This window comes from Salvia splendens, chromosome 7 (assembly GCF_004379255.2).
Source record: "Salvia splendens isolate huo1 chromosome 7, SspV2, whole genome shotgun sequence".
NCBI classification, from domain to species: Eukaryota; Viridiplantae; Streptophyta; class Magnoliopsida; order Lamiales; family Lamiaceae; genus Salvia; species Salvia splendens.
In genome coordinates this window covers 5433147-5452376 of record NC_056038.1, presented here as the reverse complement: position 1 = coordinate 5452376, position 19230 = coordinate 5433147, and the positions used below count along the sequence as shown (strand labels likewise).

Here is a 19230-nt window from a genome sequence, read left to right as displayed (position 1 = left end):
CTAGCGCCTTCATGCCACTATTTAACTTAATTCTTGCAAAATTGCACATTATAAAAATGTGAATTATTTAAGGCATTCAAAGCTAAGAATTTCCTAAGATTGCAAATGAACTAATGGGCCTTATTTCTATCAGCTAATATCTGAGTAATTTTCTGAGATCTTACAAAATACTTCATCCCCCTTTTTTTCTCAGTTTCATATAGTTGGTTTTATAGGATGCATCTTTATTACATTTATAAAGTTTGTATTATAAGTGTGGAGATCTTGGAATAGATCAAATGAAAATCGAAAAGATTTTGAATCTGTGTCGCTCATTTGTGCACCCATGGTCTGAAAACCATCACTATATTTAATTGTTTCTTCAACTTGTAGAGCACATGATTTATTCTAATTATTAAAATTACTGTTTTTGTATCATTGCACATATCTATCCATCCAATGCATCTTCCTGGAAACTTCCTCCAAACAAATTGACAGTAGCATTGAATTGAATGATAGGGAACATTCATGCTATCACAATACATGTGCTTAATTTTTAAATTAATAGGAGTAATCAGTACAATACTGGTGCAGTGGTGTTAGAATATAGGGTTTATATCATGTAATTTTAAAGAATATTACTAGTAACTTTTTCCACTTCAGTTGGTATATAATATCATGAATTTATATTAGGGTGTCAATATTCCACCAATAACTAATTACGGATAAATTCAAATGATGTGGCAGATTAGCTGACATTTAATTGATGATATGGACGCCAACATTACATCCTTAAAAATGCAACTGATTTGGCAAGTGTAACTTGACATATCACACAGCTGTTTGTTTGTTAGGCCATCTCCAACTAACTCGTTTTTTAAATATATGTCACACCAAAAAATAATTTAACTTCAATCATTTACACCATTTTAGAGTGTATGTCTCACAATTTTTTTGCGATAGCTATAGTTCGCACTCATATTCGGTGTTGTTCCGTAGAAAAACCTAAAAATGAATTTGAATTTGCAATATGATTAAATAAGTTTTCTACACAAAAAATGAGATTAAGTATATGGTTGGAGACAGTCTTAGTTGCATCCCCCATCTGAGTATATCTACAACAAAATGGACCTTTTGGAGAAGGCAAAGAACAACTGTCTCCGACGTGATCGTGAACATGCAATGTTGGAGTGACGGTAGCGAACGTCGATCTCTCAAAGGCTTCGGCCTACCGCGTCAACATTGTTTTGGACTCAAATGATCTCCGCTCGATAGTTACATAGCTTTTTATAGGTTCCAATTCTATCTTTACATGACTTCCCTTAATTTTTCTTTGATTTTTGCCCTCATTCATGCATTTGATTGAGATATTTCTTTCCAATAGTTTTTTTTCTTAAGTATCCTTTGATAGAAATTTGATTGGAAGTCAAGAAAATATACTAGTGGCTACAATTAGGCAGAAAAATATTAGCAGAATTGTTGGAGTGCACATCTCCTCCACACGAACCATTGCTCAAATCTGCAAAATACAAATAATATTGAGTTTGAATCAATAAGAAAATTTAAGCAACTATATTAGTATTACTCCATATACCCATCCAAGATTCCATGATATTAACTGATCGATTATAAGTCCAAGTACATTGAATATTTTAAGGACATATACAAATAATTGGTGTTCATGACAAGAAATTACGTCCCCTTTTAATTAATTAGAATTTAGTTAAAATGGATTGCAGAATATGCATTATTAAAAACACATCTCCCACTTCACTCCACTATTCCACGTGTCTTTTCATTGATAAATTAATTAAATTGCATATGATATTGTGGATACAGCAGAATATGCATTTTGTGTCGTTTTGTAGCCCAATTCTAACTGGGAAATATTCATCTTACGGCCTCATTATTTGCCTGACCAATTTTGATGTTCAAAATTTATTTTTTGTAGCAAACGTTTTTCACTCTATCTTATTTTATGTCTTCACAAGTTAGGGCTGGTTTGATTGCCTATATAGTCCTAGATATCCATTCCTATCCATGTGTTTTTGAGTGTTTGTTTGCCATGAGAGTCTAGCACTATGACCCGGTATAAACAAGCAAACCCGACACTGTTCACATTGTTTAGCTTAAAAAGTCACATATGATTGACCCACAAAAAGCCACCGATTGTCCAATATCTCTAAATTCATGATATACATTTCTACTTGCAATTACCCTCCACCAACCAACCAGTACACAATTTCAAATTCGACATTCCCCAAAAACAAATTCAACAGTCCCCAAAATTCATAAACGACGAACAACGCTCATTCTAATATCGACAACAATTGAAATCGGCCGATTCTTGCTGGGTAAAGTATCTAGATCATTGGGCTATCTAGATCATTCTCCGGTTTTCAAGTTTAGTCCAGTTGGAAGGACCATCATTTTCGGAGGAGGCGCCATGGACAGGGAAGATGAAATTAGCAAGGTAATGCTATTTGTAACAAGTGAAATTGGGTTTCGATGAAGTAAATCTATTGAATTATGTGTAATTTTTGGTTAGTTGTTTTCCCAACTTGTTAGGTTTTCTTGCTTTATAGTGATGTGAATCGTGCAAATCTGATTTGATTAGAAGTGAAGAAGCAATTGAGCAGAAAGACAATTCAAAAACAATTACTTCTATTATAATGTTTACATTATAACCTCAGAAGACTGCAATCAATAGCCCACCTAATAGAACAGCAAATTGGAGATGAATTAACTAAAATAAGGGCTTAGCGGAAATAAGATTAGTAGTTTGGGCGATGAAACGACTAGAATCAGACCCTATTTGTGAAATTGCCAACAAATTGAAGATGAATGGTATACAATCATGAATCAGTGTAGTGGATACTTGCAATTCGGCTATGACATACAGATTCCACAGTTTAACTCAACATGAAATTAAACCGGCCAAATTATGGCTCACCGGAACAGGGATAAACAATTGAAACACAGTGCAGCATACCAGATCTGAGGATTGAACGTTACCAGGTATTCCCAATGTCAGTCGACGGACGTGGTTAGTTGCTAGTTTTTGAGTTCGCACTTTGTATCCTATGCGATATGCAAGGTTGAAATTGGGAGCGGGAACGAAAATTGGGTTTTACCGCCAAAGACGAGGACAAAACTGTCATTTCGAAAGATTAATAAGGACAATTTTGTCATTATGTATCTATATCAGTGATTATACTTTCCATATCAAACAGAAGTTAACAAAACATAATAAAAAAAAATCGGACCAACCAAACAACAAACTAAAATAGCTATCCATAACTAAATCATGAAAAATGGATATAGACTATCAAATCCTATCAAACTCTATCAAGGCAATCAAACCAGCCCTTAGTTGTTGTCTACTTGTCTCGAAAGTAATGGTTGTAGACCACTGTGTCCCACCTGCGAATCTCAACTTGCCCGACAACATTAAATGGCTAACTTCCTAAAATTTAAGGGACAACTAATTATTGATACCCACTAGTATATCAGGCCATCCACATACGTGTCTCAATACTGTCTCTTAACCGTCTCATCCATTCACTATTCATGGTCCCACTACACTTTTTACCTCATCTCTTAACTAATAGACAACGTATGCATTCATCCATCTCTTAACTATCTCATCCCTTAACTATTCATTCAATTTCATTTTTTATTTTTATTTCCAACAAATTCAATTAATAAAAACACACTTCATTAAATTAAAAAATTACAATTTAAATCCTAAAAAAACAAAAAAAACACATAATTAAAAACCTAAAAAAACACATAATAAAAATCCTAAAAAATAAAAAAAAACATAATTTAAAATACTAGAAATTAAAAATTGCACCCTTAAATTATAAAAACTACTCCGTCGATGAATCATCCCCCGAAGGCGGTGGCGGTCCCCTCAAGCTAGGTGGAGGCGGAATACCAAGTTGATTTGCGAGATACTCAATGCCGGCAAGATGGGCTTGATATTGGGGAGACGTCATGCGGGAAGTGTCAACCATCGTGGCGGTGAAGTACTTGAACATTAGGGAGGACGGCGACCCTTGGGAGCATGACTGGCTTGATTCGCCTCGGCTCCTCCCCCTCTCTCTAGTCGCCTTCGCCGCTTTGTTCCCTTGCGGCTGACGTCGTATACCGGAGAAGCCCCCTGCATCGGATGTCGGAAACTCAACCTCTTGTGAGGCGTTACCTTCCCCGCCATCACTAGACGAGTATTGGCCACCCGTCGTATGCTTTGTACGTTTCGAGCTCGAGCCCGTTCTGGAATCGACACCGCCAGCCCACTTATCAAGATGTTTGACCGCCTCCCAAACATCGGGAAATTTGAAATCTTTGTCGGTGTCGGATTTAAAGACTCGCAAAGCCGCTCTCAGAATGTCGTCTCCACTGGCTCCGCTTTGGTATTGCTCCACTTCCCTCTTGTAGATCCCACAAAATCTTTTGACATCTCTGTCGGCTCACTCAAAATGAGCGCGAAGCATCTTGTGGTTGCGGCTGAAGGCCCCCTTCGGCCTTTTTGTGTTGTATACTTCGGTGACCTTTTCCCAAAAACACTTGCGGGTTTGTTGATTCCCGAGGATGGGATCGTTCGATGTGCTGATCCAAGCGTCGAAGAGAGCCATGGTCTCCTCTAGTGTGTATGGATGACGGTCGTCGTCCTCACCGCCCTCCACCGCCTCTGAAGTGTGTTCCTCCGAAATATCCTCCCTAATTTGGGATAATCACTGCGTTTGCGTTTGCGCGCTCCTCGGACCGGCGGGACGATAGTATGCATCAACTGGAAAAGATGGTGTTTGGTACGCTGGCGTCGCCGAGCCTTGGGTGGACGGCGACGAACCGGAACCGGAAGCACCCAAAACATTGTACATGTTCCCCTAGTCGAACGCGTTCAAGTCGTACCCTCCGCCCCGCCACCGGAGTTTCCGTCACCGGACATTTTTGCAGAAATTGGAGAGGAAAGAGAGATGGTGTTTGTAAGAGTGTAGTGTTTGTGTGTGGAAAAAATGGTGGGGGAATTGGGTTATTTATAGATGAATTGTGGGGAAAAAAAGAAACAAAAAAAATTCAAAAAAAAAAACAGCCGAAAAAAACGGTCAATTTTTTTTTTCAGATTTAAAAAAAAATATTTTAAAAATAGCCTAAAATCGACACTCACTCGCACAGTCGGCGAGTGGGCGTCACGCCCCAACTGCTGCTCGCCACATGGCCGACGCGCGTGGCGAGACAGCCCGCGTCCCACCCCTTCTCCCGAGCCACGCGACGAGACGGAGATGCTGCAGCGGCGTCTCGCTGCGGGCTCGTCTCGCCGGGACGAGACCGAGCCCGCAGCGAGACGTTGCTGCGGATGCTCTCATAAATAGTTACAAAATTTTGAGAATAGTCAATTTGTAACGCTAAACATGGTTTATCCAAGCTTTATATCTTAGCTACTACAAAGAGTTAGTACAATTTTAAAATAGGAGAATGAAATTACATACTCCGCATTAAGAACAATTTGTGCGGACAAAATTATATTTTATAAATTAAATATATACAAAATTCAACATAAATGTAATCAATAAGTAATACCATAGGAGTATTTAAGTTAGTGAAATAATATTAAAAATTAAACAATTTCTGTCATTTGGATTTGCTTTCAGCTATTTTTGCGACCTTTCAGCACTAATATTTTGGACAAACTACATGTGCAGAGTATTAATAACACATTAAACCTTTTCAAAAAAAAAAAGAAAAAGGAAAAGGTTCAAATTGCTCAAAATTCCTTTCCTTAGGGACAAAATTCCTTTCCTGCTTTGACTGATAGTAGCCAAATAGTACTAGTCTAGTAATAGTTCTTGCCGCCATGACACGCTTCTGATTTTGCATTTTACTATGAATCAAAATGATTATATTTTGAATACTCCTATATTGGATGTATGCACGACCAAAGTCCACAAAAGGTCAGCTTTGATCAAATTATTTATAAAAAGTTTGCCCATTTAATCTTGTAATAAACCCAATCGCTTCGGCGGTTCAATTTTGAGTAAAAAATAGTACTACTACTATTCAAGCAATTAGCAAAAGTTAATTTGGATTAATATTTTGAAACTATTTATTATTCTATAAATTAATGTGTTATTTTTTTAATATATTCGTAGAATTGTAGTGTTGTTTAAACGAATTGTTTAGTTTCATGATTAATTAATTTCCCCGTTAATTAACAGATTCTTTAGAGCATCTCCAATGGCGGACGTCCGGTCGAACTTCCGCGACGGGCGACTGGGACGTCCGCCATTGTAACACATACAGTCGGATACGGACGTCCAGTATGGACGTCGGATATCCGCGCGACGGGAGGGTGGACGTCCGCCATTGTGGCGTGGGTCGGACGTCCGCCGCGGACGTCCGAGTTATAATTTTTTTTTTCGAATCATGTATGTTTTTTTAATGAAGTTGTTAATTTTTCCCGTTCATATTCATGTTGAAATTTTATTTCCGTAAACGTAAATTGCTTTATTTGTGAATTTGTGATTTTTTTTATTACGGGAAGTCCTAGTGGGAAGGGCGATGGGAAGGGTGGATTGTGCAGGGGAAGTCCTAGTGACGTGTCAGTGGGATGGAAAGTCCTAGTGACGTGGCAGGAGGTGTTTTTGGGAAGTCCTAGTGGATGTCCGAGTGGGACATCCGTGCATTGGAGATGCTCTTTGGTAGAATAAAACATCATACATGGGTCCCACTTGTGGCTCTCTCGCCACGTGTCAATGGCGGCCGAGAATAGCCCACCAAAAAGTTTGGGGCAATTTTGATAAATCAACCAACAGTCAAACGATTATTATTGGTCACAGCTCCAACCTAAATTCATCTCCTCCTACGTTTCTAATTCTCTAATTGATGGATATAGGCCATGTTCAATCAATTTCAAAATTTTTCTCTCATATAATTGCAAGAAAATGCTTCATGCTGCTACTATCCATTTTTTTTTATCAAGGGTGCAATTCTTTTTTTATGACGTATTTTACGTAATATTATTTGAATTCTTAATATTTCCAACTATGTATTACATCAATGCCAAAAAATCACTCTCTATATTCTATATGTATCATGCTTCGACATATTATCAATTAATTTATTTTTATTTAAATATAACTAATACTAGTAGAGATGCCCACCGGTTCCGAACCGGAACCGTGGCAATTTTCCCGAACCGGAACCGTCGCAATTCGAGTCGCGGTCCGGTTCAGGTTCAAGATATTCCGAACCGGAACCGTCACCGAACCAGCGGTTCGGGGACGGTTCGGAACCGGCGGTTAACCGGCGGAACCGCCGGTTCGGGCGCGTATATCAAGGCATCGGGGATGGGGCCGACGACGGCAGCTTTTCAGCTGCAAAACCGGCCGGTTTCGGCGGTTTTTTTGGCGGTTAACCGGCGGTTTTGCCCGGAAACCGGCGGTTCCGGCGGTTTTCCGCCAAAACCGCCGGTTTTTCCGAATATTCAAATTTTTTTTTTTCAAATTCGAATTCTTCCATAAGAGTTTCTCTCTTCAATCTCCCAATTCTCTCTCTTTGTCTCCAATTTCTCATTTGTGCTATTGTGCTTCCATTTAATTACGCAAGTGCTACTCTTATTATATTACATTGTTGTATGTTGTATACTTGTATACTTGTAGTTGTAGTCTTGTAGATGTATTATGTATATGTATTGTAAATTATAATGTATCGTTGTCCGTTACAACTCAAACTCAATAAAATTGATATCATTTTCTCCTTATTCGTCGTATTTCTATTTGAATTATACATTGTTTTGTTCCAATTTGTTATATAAATCCAAATTTCAAATTCAAAAAAAAAAAAAAAAAACCGAACCGCGAAACCGCCGGTTTTCGAACCGGAACCCGAACCGTGAAATAGCCTCACGGTTCGGTTCCGGTTCCACCTTCGACAAAACCGGAACCGGCGGTTCCGAACCGGAACCGCCGGTTTTTGAACCGTGGGCAACACTAAATACTAGTACATGCTGGAGCGGTCACTAGAAACAATCGATCTATCCTAGTTTGTAGCCCAAAATTTCTTGTTAAATATGCTAGTCATAGATGAATTAGATCTTCAATTAATTTTCCTTTGTCGCATATATGGAACTAAGCTCTCACTCTTATAGTCTACAGAGACACTTCTCCACTTGCCATACCCTTACCAATAAAATTATTATCTTTTCATATAAAAAAAACTCAACGAATTTATGTGGTGTTTTTTAGTTTAAGAATCTAAGATTATCACTCAACAATACCGATTATACATTAATATAAAAAAACGTGGGATCTTAATACCTTAGTAATAGTGATGACATAATCCTATAAACTATTATCATTATTGATCAAGATTCAAGAAAACGACATATGTTGGAACAGTCTTCACATCCCAATAATGCAACGAACGAAATATCCATAGAGCTTCTCATTCCTTAATCCCCTATTTAAAATCCCCTCTCATCATCCCCTTTTCTTTAATACTCCCCTCCTCACCTATAACTCTATATTTTCTCTCCTCCTCCGCCGTGGAATTCTGGTTATGTTCGCCGCCAAAGGTAATCAAGCCGCCGCAACTAAACGCTTAAATATAGCATTATAATGCCGTCGCCGAAGAGTCACCGGAAGGGAGGCCATGAGAAGAACAAGAAGGGGCGCTTGTCGGAGAAGGCGTCGTCGTTTCACGGGAGGGATGCCGGAGGTATGGCCGACATGCTTCCGCGGCCGAGGACGGTGCCGGACTTACTGGCCGGCAGGAGAGGCGGCGGGATTCCGGCGGCGGCGCCGGCACGGGCGAAGCTGACGAAGTTGCTTGTGAACGTGACGATACAGAGGAGCCCTGGCCCGGTCCACGTCTTGATGGCGCCGGAGGCCACCGTGCATGACCTGATCACGGCGGCGCTCCGCCAGTATGTAAGTGAGGCGCGGCGGCCGGTGCTTCCGTCTACCGCTTGCTCCGCCTTCGATCTCCATTACTCTCAGTTCAGCTTAGAAAGTGAGTCCTCATTAATACAGTTATATATTGCTTGCAAATTTTTTAATTAGTCGATGTGGGATGGTTAGAACCACAATAGAGCGTGTGCTTCACATCCAATTTTTCATAGATAATTAATTTGTTTGAACTAAAATGATAAACAGGTTTGGATAGGGAGGTGAAGATAGTGGAGTTGGGTTCAAGAAACTTCTTCCTCTGTCCGAGGCAGATTGCGGCGGAGAGCGGCGGCGGCGGCGCATCCAGCTGCTCAAAGGAGGCTGAGGAAAGCAACACAAAGAAAGGGTTACCGTGGCTTAAATTCATGGATTTTTTACTGTAATTCAAGGCTGCCTAATTACAGCCACGATTACTTTTGCGGCTAATTCTTTTAAAATGTGGAGTTAGGTTTGCAAAAGGAGTAAATATTGTGATATCATAGAATATGCGTTTTTAGATATCTATAGAGTTTAGTTTAGCTATGTAAGTAAGATTCAAGGATGGGATTGCTCTTTCTGTTTTACAGATTATGTTTTAGTTTGTCCAAAAAAACAGAAAAAGTGTATATATTAAATTTGATTTAAAATTATTTTACAACATGTCTTGTGGTATATCTTTGGATTTTGGATTTTGGATTGGATTCAGAAGAATCGAATTAGTAGTCATCAAAAATTGAAGTTTGCTTTCTGATCAAAAGAATAATTAGTTAAACACCAAATTTCGGGAGTTGTTTACAAGCAATTAAATTTGTTTACTACATCAAGAGATGAAATTTTAAATTGTTAAATTATTCAGCAATAATATATTCCAAATTTAAAATAAAAATTACAAATACGCCTTAAAATTTGAAAATGAGCCTAAATAAAATTTGAGATTCCTTGCCGAGTCGTGTGTTGATAAGAGCATCTCCAATGAGGAAAGGTATATTGAGAAGGTATATTTCTCATTTACTTTCTTAAAAAGGTTATTATACATTTTTAAAAAGTAATGGACTTCAAGAAAAGAAGGTAAATTGAAAAGGCAAACAAAGATAACTAACTTTTTATTTTTTCTATCAAGAAGAGGTAAAGATATATTCTCAAAATGAAAGAAGGTATAATAACTCCTCAAATGCCATTTCCATTGGAGCATGAAATTTTATGAAGAAGAAGTAAAGATGGTAGTTATTTCTTTTTACCTAATCATTTACCATTTTCCTTGGAGATGCTCTAACATAACATATAGTACTACCATGTACTCCCTCCGTCCCAAGGAAGTTGACCCCTTCTTGGGACGACATAGGATTTTATGCATGCCAATTTTAAAGTGTTTAAGAAGAGAGAGAAAATTATTGGGTGTTTAAAAGTAGGAGAGATGAATAAAGTAAGAAAGGAAAAAGATAATTGAGTATTTTAAATATTTCCTAAATAAGAAATGGGTCATCTTGGTTGAGACGGACGAAAAAGAAAAATGAGTCATCTTCAGTGGGGACTGGGGGAGTACCTAAATTGATTCCAACAGCATCTAAAATTCACTGTGGAATGCACTATCTGTTCTACAAAAAATTTATGAATTTGTTTTCATAAACTTTAACTCTACTATCACAGATTTCGCAGTTTCTAAGAGAATACATACCATCAATCACACATTCACACGTAAGAATGTATCTATATTTTTAATTCACAAATAAAAATGCATAATTGAGTTATAATATAAATGATTAACATGTATATAGTGATGGTGATGGAGACTCTATACCTGCAACTTTTAATTCGAGAAACTTGTTTTACATATCATGAAGAGGCACAATTTTTAATGGGAAATGGCCCAAATATTTGGTCCAGAGACTAGTCTAGAATTTTCATGTTCATGCATCACAGAAATATAATTGGTGTAATTCATAAGGTCAGATATGTGGACACCAATTTAATTAATTTTTGTTGAATATTTTTTCAGTACTATCATTTAATTGGGAGGAGAAGTCAATGAAATGATAAATAAAAACATTTGTAAAATACAGTGAACCTCGCTCGAAACAAATTCATGGATACTTAAATAGTTTAAGAGATCAATATAAAATTCGTCTTCTGTCTCCATAACTCTATAAACAATTACTAATTGTTTACTAATATATCTGCAACATTTTTGTCAAAGAATTTTCTCTATATGTCATTACGTTAATAAATAATAACCTATAGGTTTCTTCCTGTAATCCTGTCAACTTAGTCAACTAATAAATCATATCATGGTTAAATATTCTCTCTATTTTCTTTTATTTATTCTCGTTTAGCACCCCTATTTACAAAAAAAACCAATATGCCATTATCTACACACTATCATAAAATGTACTAACAAAGTGAGATTTAATAACAAAACACACCAAAGTGAGCACTAACTATAAATTATACAGGAGTACTTTTTACCAAAATACTTTCGTATTATTTCAATTTAACAATCAGATTAAAAAAATTGTAATTCAAAAATGAGAAAAAGTTACATCAATCAAACAATGTACTATCTTCTACATAGCCGACTACGTGATTAGTAAACATGGTGGTCAATAATACCCATTATACATGTGAAAAATAAGCTTCAGCTATTTCATGGTGGAATGGAAATTTTGCAGTGAAATAATGATTAGTGAATCACCTTTAAAACATGACTAAAACAGGAATGATCAATCACTAGAGCATCATAATCAGGTTGTAAATACCTTGTACTGTCATAGAAAAGCATTCATAGGCTCTCTGTTATGATTCTGGGAAGCATTACATAAATGTGAAAAGAAAGAGGAAGTCTAGATATAGAATTAAAACATTGGTCCTCTAGCAAAATGGATCATCAAACAAGCAGCATCCCTATAAAGAGGAAAAATGAAGCTTAATAATTGCTAAATCTACAACTCGACCTCCACGGGCTTCTCAATCCGACATCACCCTGAAATTACAACTCTTCCCTCACTGCAACAACCAAAATACCTGTACAATTTGCATGGGAATCTATAATTAAAATCTGTGCTGAATATCTTTCTAAGCAGGGTACCTGGACCTGCAAAACTAGTAAATCAGTGTGAGATCTGCAACTATATATACTTAGAAATAAATTGGAACAATATGCGAAAACTCACTAGCCTTGTTGTTTTGTGGCTACAGGATACCTGACTGCACACACAAACACAATGTTTTTGACAGGGAACAACCAAGACAGACAAAGGCCAAATTAGCAAGGTCGCTAGTAGGAAGTCATGAGAGGCAACTTTAAAAATCAAGAACCTTCCAATAGACAATATCAACAAACCACTAAACTATGTCTATGTCGATGCAAATTGCAAAGCACTGTACCATATAAATCCACTATTATTTTATCCAACAAAACAAAGGTAATGAAAATTAGAGCATAACTTTTTTTGGAGAAATACAAGACATCGATGTCGTGTGCACTGTGCACACAACATCTTGAGAATAGCTAGAGGATTATAAGATCATTTTAGAAAAATTATCAGAGCTAGCACAGAACAATAGCTTCCTCACACAGATTGCTTGCAAACATACAGATGAATGCAGGAGGCAAATTCAACTTTGATGTAGTTGAGAAGGAGACTGGCAGGAAGTAAGTCAAAAAGCAATTATAGCTCCTTCTAAAGGTTTAGGGCTGAAGACTATATATATGCGAAACCAAACTCAAACAATACTTTAGCAAAAAAACAGAAAAAAGGCAAGAAAAGCACGATGGACATAATGAATGGTACTAAGAAACATATATTTATCATGTTGCATATGACAGAATTGAAAACCTGCACACCACCTGCAAAGTGGAAAATGTGCAGTAAGTTAAATTTTAAGACGGGTCATTCGTAATGATAACTGTTGCCAGTGAAAAAATCAAGAATACCGAGGTAGAAAGGGAGTGAGAACAAACCAGTGCTAATATCGTCAATACACATATCCATCCTACTGTGTTGGTTCATTGTGTCCTCCGTTGTCTATATTGCCAGAGTGGTCATTTTTAGCCCTACGATCTTCATCACCAGCATTTGCCTTGTTGCCAGAACGTTCTGTTTCTTCCTTCTCCCTATTCCACTGTGCAATTTTAGCACGTCTTTCTTCACTACCTTCCCTAACAGGACTACGATTCCTCCTGCCACCTGGGCTTCTACCCCTCCTGCTTCTTGGACTTGTGCTCTTGCGCCTCCGGCTTCGACTTTCATGGCGATCGTGGTCATCATACCTTCTGCTGTGACTCCGACTCTCATGTGAGCGGTCATCATAGCTACGGTGCCGATAGGGACTCCTGCTCCTGCTACGGCTGTGTCTACTCCTACGCCTCCCAAATAATTGGTGCCTCAACTCCCTGGTGAGAAGTTGTATTAGTTACAATAATGCTCAAACCTGCATAAGTTTGCATGAGTACAAACAATTAAATGACCTGTTAATCCTTTTCAGATGCATGAAGTTACAGTAGCCACCACGGTTACATGCGTCCTCCTCGTACTGCCTACAGGTGGCTTCACGAAAATCAGTCACTGGGGAGAAATCAACAATGATGGGGCGTCCTGCAGAATAACAAAATAACTCAGAAGAATGTTCTACATGTGAAATATAATGGAGGATATTCCTTCACTTGAAAAGAATCCAGTAAACATGAAAGAAAGCTATGCCTAAAAGAGCTGGTGTACATAAAATAAGGTAACACTTATTACCTGCATAGAACCGACCAGTCAGGTTTTGAAGAGCATTAGCAGCATGCTCTTCCTCCCTAAATTGGACATAAACATTGCCAACCTGCAACAAAAACAAATCTAATGTCAGTATTTGAAAAGCCAGCTCCAAAAGTTACAAAATCCAAAGATGTGTTGGAAAAGCTTACCACATGATCAGCTAAATTGTCACAAACATTCAAGCTTTCAATCTCTCCGTATTTGTTTAGCTCCTCAAATAAATCTTCATAAAAGTCCTGCAACACCAAATTAAAAGGAAATATGGAATACAGTCACGGTCAGCAAAACAAAGAAGTTTATCCATCACTTTCTTTTTAATCCAAGTACACAACTACACATAGGATAATTTTATTGATTTATCATATCAACATTCTATTCATTAGAACATCTATCCACAAAATCCGTTTTACTCTATACAAGTCATGCCAATGATTGAAATTGACCCCAGTATTGATAGTATGCAACCTTACATCTAAGTCACAAGGAAACAAAGTACACTTAATAAATAAGTATCTAAAAAGGCATCTAAAACAACATCAATAATCAAAAGGTCCAATTATCATGTGTACATTCGCAAACATTGAAAGACAAATATCATCCAGTAAAGGCTAAAGATACAATTTCAAGGAAACTAGCAACAAAATCCAAATGTTAGTGAATCACTGATTATCATCGTCAATTCAATACGATAAGTACACAATCGCCCAAAAATACTACTCCAGTAAATCAAAGACTATACATTTACAAATTCACAAGCACGCACACAAAAAAAAGTTAAGGAAAACAAACAGCGTCAAATTTAATGACGAGAGAGAGAGAGAAGGGGGGAAAGGCAACCTCGAAGTGTTCCTGCATTTTTTTGGGGTCGATCGGCTGGCCCAGAGCGTCGACGCCAGGAGTAATCATGTCGGGGCGCTGGTACATGTTGGAAAGAAGGATCGTGGGGCTGATGCTCGGCTTGGTGTGGAGGCGGGAGCAGCGGTCGCCGTGCCTGCACGCGCCGATCTTGAAGTAGAATGGGCAGTTAACTCTGTCCTTCTCTGTTCCGAAAATTGACGCCAAGTGCTCCGCCATCACAAAATTTCAAGAAGATCGAGGAGCTATTCAAGTGCTTATTGGATTCAGAGAACCTTGCGAGTAGGGTTTCAAAAGGGGAATTGAGGTGATTACAGAGAGTGAAATTTTTATATGATGACGAGGAGTGAGAACTCGGTTAGAACACACACGCCACTTGTTTGTCTTTTAATTTTAACATAAACAAGTTAAATTGAGGCATTATTTTTGGGTTGGGCCAAAATATATATCACCTTTTTCAGTTGTGGGCACACAGAGAAAAAAAACCTTATTCTGTGCTCTAATTCTGGGGCCCATATTTCGGCCCAAATTTGTTTATTTTACACTCCTACTTGGCATTCATACATTTGTTGGACGTAGGGTTTAGGAATAAATTGTTAACTTTTTATTAATGTGATCTAAAATGCATCTACAGATCTTGTATTTTTTAAATTTGATTCTAGATTCCTAAATAAGTACTATACACCAATATTTCGTTTGAAAGAAAGAACGCTTTGATCATATTTAGAAAGAAAGTCTGATTCATCAAATGCGATGACATATTGGATTTGATTTCTCACTAGCTTTGAAAATAATCATTATAAACTTTAGTTCGTGATATTCAAATACTCCATATGTCCACGAATAGGAGTCCCACTTTTTCATTTTAGTCCGTTCGTGAATGAGAGTCTCGGTTCACTTTCACTATAAATGGTAATAATGTCTCACATTCCACTAACTCACTTCACTCACATTTCATTTAAAACTACTCCCTTCATTCGTTAAATATTGTCCAGTTTTGTCATTTTGATCCATCCATGAAAGTTGTCCACTTTGTTTTTTTTTCTATTTTTGGTAAATGGACTCCACTTTCCACTAACTTTTTACACTCACATTCTATTATAAAACTAATATATAAATGTGGGACCCTCATTCCACTAACTTTTCCAACTCACTTTTCTTCACATTTCTTAAAACCCGTGCCGAGTCAAACTTGGACAATATTTCATGGACGGAGGGAGTAATATATAAAAGTGAAACTCATATTCCACTAACTTTTTCTACCCATTTTTCTTAATATTTCTTAAAACTCATATTCCACTAACTTTTTCTACCCATTTTTCTTAATATTTCTTAAAACTCGTGCCGTTAAGGAATGAAACTCTTAATGGTGGACTGAAGGAGTATTTAGTTTGTGGCTAGAAGCAATTTTGCGAATTAGTCCGATAAAATAAATGTATATTTCTACGAAATTAACGCGTACGGACATAATAGGAATAATTGAAGTGGGGCAAAGAATTTGAAAGAAAATGGTAGAGAATATTTGATGGGGGCAAATGCCAGATAATGCATTAAATGAGGACCCTCAACTTAATTAGAAACGTGTAATACTTAAGAGCATCTCCAATGGTCGGCGTCACCACCGGAGCGCCGATTTTTCGCCCACGCCGGTTTGACGCCGAACCATTGGAACCGGCGTGGGCGAAATCGGCGTCAAAATCGGCGTCGCCATGCCGATTCCCGCGCTGACGCCGGTTCCCACGCCGATCCTCACGGGCGCCATTGTGGCTCCCGGATCGGCGCCAAACCGGCGTCGGATTTAAATATTTTTTTTTTTTTTTTTCGCAAAACACAATATATACGCGCGTTGAACCTCATTTTCATTCGCACCACTTGTTTTAACGAGTACTCTCTCTCTACCTTACTTTCTGTACAAGATCAATAACGAGCAATGGAGAACAACTACGAAGGTACTCCAGTTAATCCCGGGGGATGGTCTCAGACTCCCCCGGCTCCCGGTGTAGGGTCTCAGACGCCCCCGACTCCCGGGGCAGGGTCCCATACTTCCCCGGCTCCTGGGGGAGGTGGTTGGCCTCCAATGAGCGGGTACTACAACGTGTACCCGTGGCAGCAGATGATTCCGGGGTGGGCACCCGGCATGCAGCCCCCTATGCAGATGATGCCGGGGTGGGCACCCGGCATGCAGCCACCGGCGCAGCAGATGATGCCACCGGCGCAACATATGATTCCACAGTCGCAGGCGACGCACGGGGGGGACAACGCCTATCGGCCGACTTTTGATTTTTCCACCGGTTCTTCGCACACATCGACCCCAACGGATGCACAGTATTCGGAGACCTTCTCCTTAGCGGACTTGGGTTTTGATATTAACGACGTTTCTGAAACTCTCATTCAAAGCCAGGGAGTAGGGCGGGGTAAGAAGAAGGGCAAGGCGAAGAAGGTCGGCGAGTCGTCGCAGCCCCGCGCCGAAATCCGGGGCCGGAGGAAGTGGACGGACGCGGAGAACGTTGCGGTTGCCAAGGCGTGGGTGAGTGTTTGCGACGATCCTCTCGTTTCAAACAACCAGAGGATCGTCAACTTGTGGGCGAAGATAGCTGCAGCCTACAGGGCATTTTGCCCTGAAGGGAGACCGTGCACCGGGGAGGAGGTCCGGAAGTGCTGGGACCGAATCAGGGCTGGCGTCTCTCGATTTTCGGGTTTGTACGCCAACGCCCTCCGCATGCAGACCAGTGGCCAAACAGAGGAAGACTGCAGGAGGATTGCGGAAAGAGCCTACCCCGATCCGGATAAGAAGTACTATGAGTTCACCTACTGGAACTGCTACGTTGTGCTCAACGAGTCGGAGAAATTCCGGGCAGGCGTCGACGCTGGCTGGCCGAAGAGGCAGAGACTGAACTATACCGGAGATTATAGCGGCAGCAGCGGTGGTTCGTCAGACCTCCCCGAGACGGCCCAGGAGGTCCCGACTCCTCGGTCGTTCGGTCGCCGACCTCGCCCGGTTGGGCAAAGGCGGGCGCAGCAGGTTGCGAGGGGGGGCACACCGAGTTCCCAGGATGTCCATTCGGCATCCCCCCTCGGCAGGTCTACCGAGGAGCTCAAATTCTTCGCGCGCCAACAAACGCGCGCTCAAATGGTGAAGACCTTAGCCGACTTCCAAGCGGCGGTGGACCCCGAGGTGAAGGATTTTCTTCGCGTATTGCTCCAGAGCCAGCGTGAAGAACTGGAGGCGATGAGGAGGGACACCGGCGGGAATAGCCGCGGCGTAGGTGGCGACGGAGGCGGCGGCGACGGCAGTGAAGAAGCGTTGGGCGACGACGGAGACGAGGACGGCGGCGATGAGTGATTTTGTTTTACTTTTTTAAATTAATGTACTTTTTACTTTTTGTAATTTTTTTAAATTGTTGTACTTTTTTTTAAAAGTAATGTACTTTTTAAATTTTAATATTATTATTCGAATTTTCCGTATTTGTCTCGTAAATTAAATAATGTATGTTGATACAATTGTAAATTAAATTATATAATTGTTATTAGTGATGTGGATAGGTAGTGTGAAGGCTATTTGATGGCTATTTGATGTCCAGTTGATGTGGCAAGCTGATGTGGCAGGAGAATTGTAGTGCTGATGATGTGGCAGTGTGAAGGCTATTTGACGGCTATTTGACGTCCGCCAGCATTGGAGATGCTCTAATGGAGTATTAGGCCATTAGCTTCTTTTATTTTATTTTTCTGTTTTATAATTGTAAAATTTAAATTTAAATACGATGCTACTGTGAATTCCAAAGCTAAGATCTTTGGTGACTTTGTGGTCTGATCATTTTACTGGCTAGCAAACACACACATTATGTACTTTTCTCGTTTGTCATAGTGTCACTTAATTAGCTATTGTTGTAATATATAGTAGAATATAAAGAATAAAATTGAGGGACATACTATATGTTATCTCATTTATACAGCGCAGTTGAGGGAGACATCTCATCAACTATACTACTCCGTTTGATAGGAAGGGACCCTTTGTCACACCTTTAAGGTTGATGTTGCTCTACCCTATCGAAAATATGATTCACATTATTTATAAACATACCTATGTGAAAAACAATAGGTGTTTATTTTTTCCAAATAAGCTGATGCAATAAACATAATTTTGTTTTCCAAATCTGACATGGGTGCCGAGAAACATCAATTTATTGGGTTTATCTTTTCATAATTAGCTATTTATTTGATTAGATTTTTAAATATGAGCTTATATACCACATATTACTAGCGAACTTATGGTCATATACATAATCAAAACTCAAAATAATAAAAGATTATATTTCTTCTAAAAATCCAAAATGCCGACAGAAGAGTAGGCCATCTGTTCACTCCATACACATGGATTGCTCAATTAATACAATTTGGGTACTTTCCTCTCCACATGAGTTAGCTACTACTTGTCCTTATTATTGTCCATATACCAATACCATCTATTATAAAATTCAAAGATGAATGAATTGTTTTGATTAATTTAATTTATATTACTATTTTCCTTCCGAGTTTTTTATTTCATCATATATATTCATTTTCTAATGGAGATGAGAGTGCTAATTCTACCATTAAAATACATAATCAATTGTAAAATAGTAGAACTGACTATTGGAGATGGCCAAACAAAATTTATAAGTGTATACAGAAAATCAGACCACTATAACTCTAATAAAAAGAGACAGAAA

General features: G+C 38.9%; 2 protein-coding genes across 4 annotated transcripts; one reads left to right on the top strand and one right to left on the bottom strand.

The window, feature by feature from the left end:
- The first annotated feature begins 8457 nt into the window (after positions 1–8457).
- LOC121811002 lies at positions 8458–9569 on the top strand. The gene is made up of 2 exons (XM_042211748.1): positions 8458–8994; positions 9138–9569. Exons 1-2 carry the CDS (start codon positions 8601–8603, stop codon positions 9311–9313), a joined length of 570 nt encoding a protein of 189 aa, XP_042067682.1. The 5' UTR covers positions 8458–8600; the 3' UTR covers positions 9314–9569.
- A 2065-nt stretch (positions 9570–11634) lies between these two features.
- Positions 11635–14897, bottom strand: LOC121742719 (splicing factor U2af small subunit B-like). Of its 3 annotated transcripts, none has more exons than XM_042135956.1 (6): positions 14504–14897; positions 13816–13902; positions 13649–13730; positions 13375–13501; positions 12868–13299; positions 11635–12753 (listed from the first exon to the last, which is right to left on the bottom strand). In XM_042135956.1, exons 1-5 carry the CDS (start codon positions 14738–14740, stop codon positions 12900–12902), a joined length of 933 nt encoding a protein of 310 aa, XP_041991890.1. In that variant the 5' UTR covers positions 14741–14897; the 3' UTR covers positions 11635–12753; positions 12868–12899. The 3 variants fall into 3 exon arrangements, with proteins under 3 accessions (XP_041991890.1, XP_041991889.1, XP_041991888.1); XM_042135955.1 differs by having other exon boundaries at positions 11635–11927; XM_042135954.1 differs by having other exon boundaries at positions 11635–13299.
- Positions 14898–19230: the final 4333 nt, after the last annotated feature.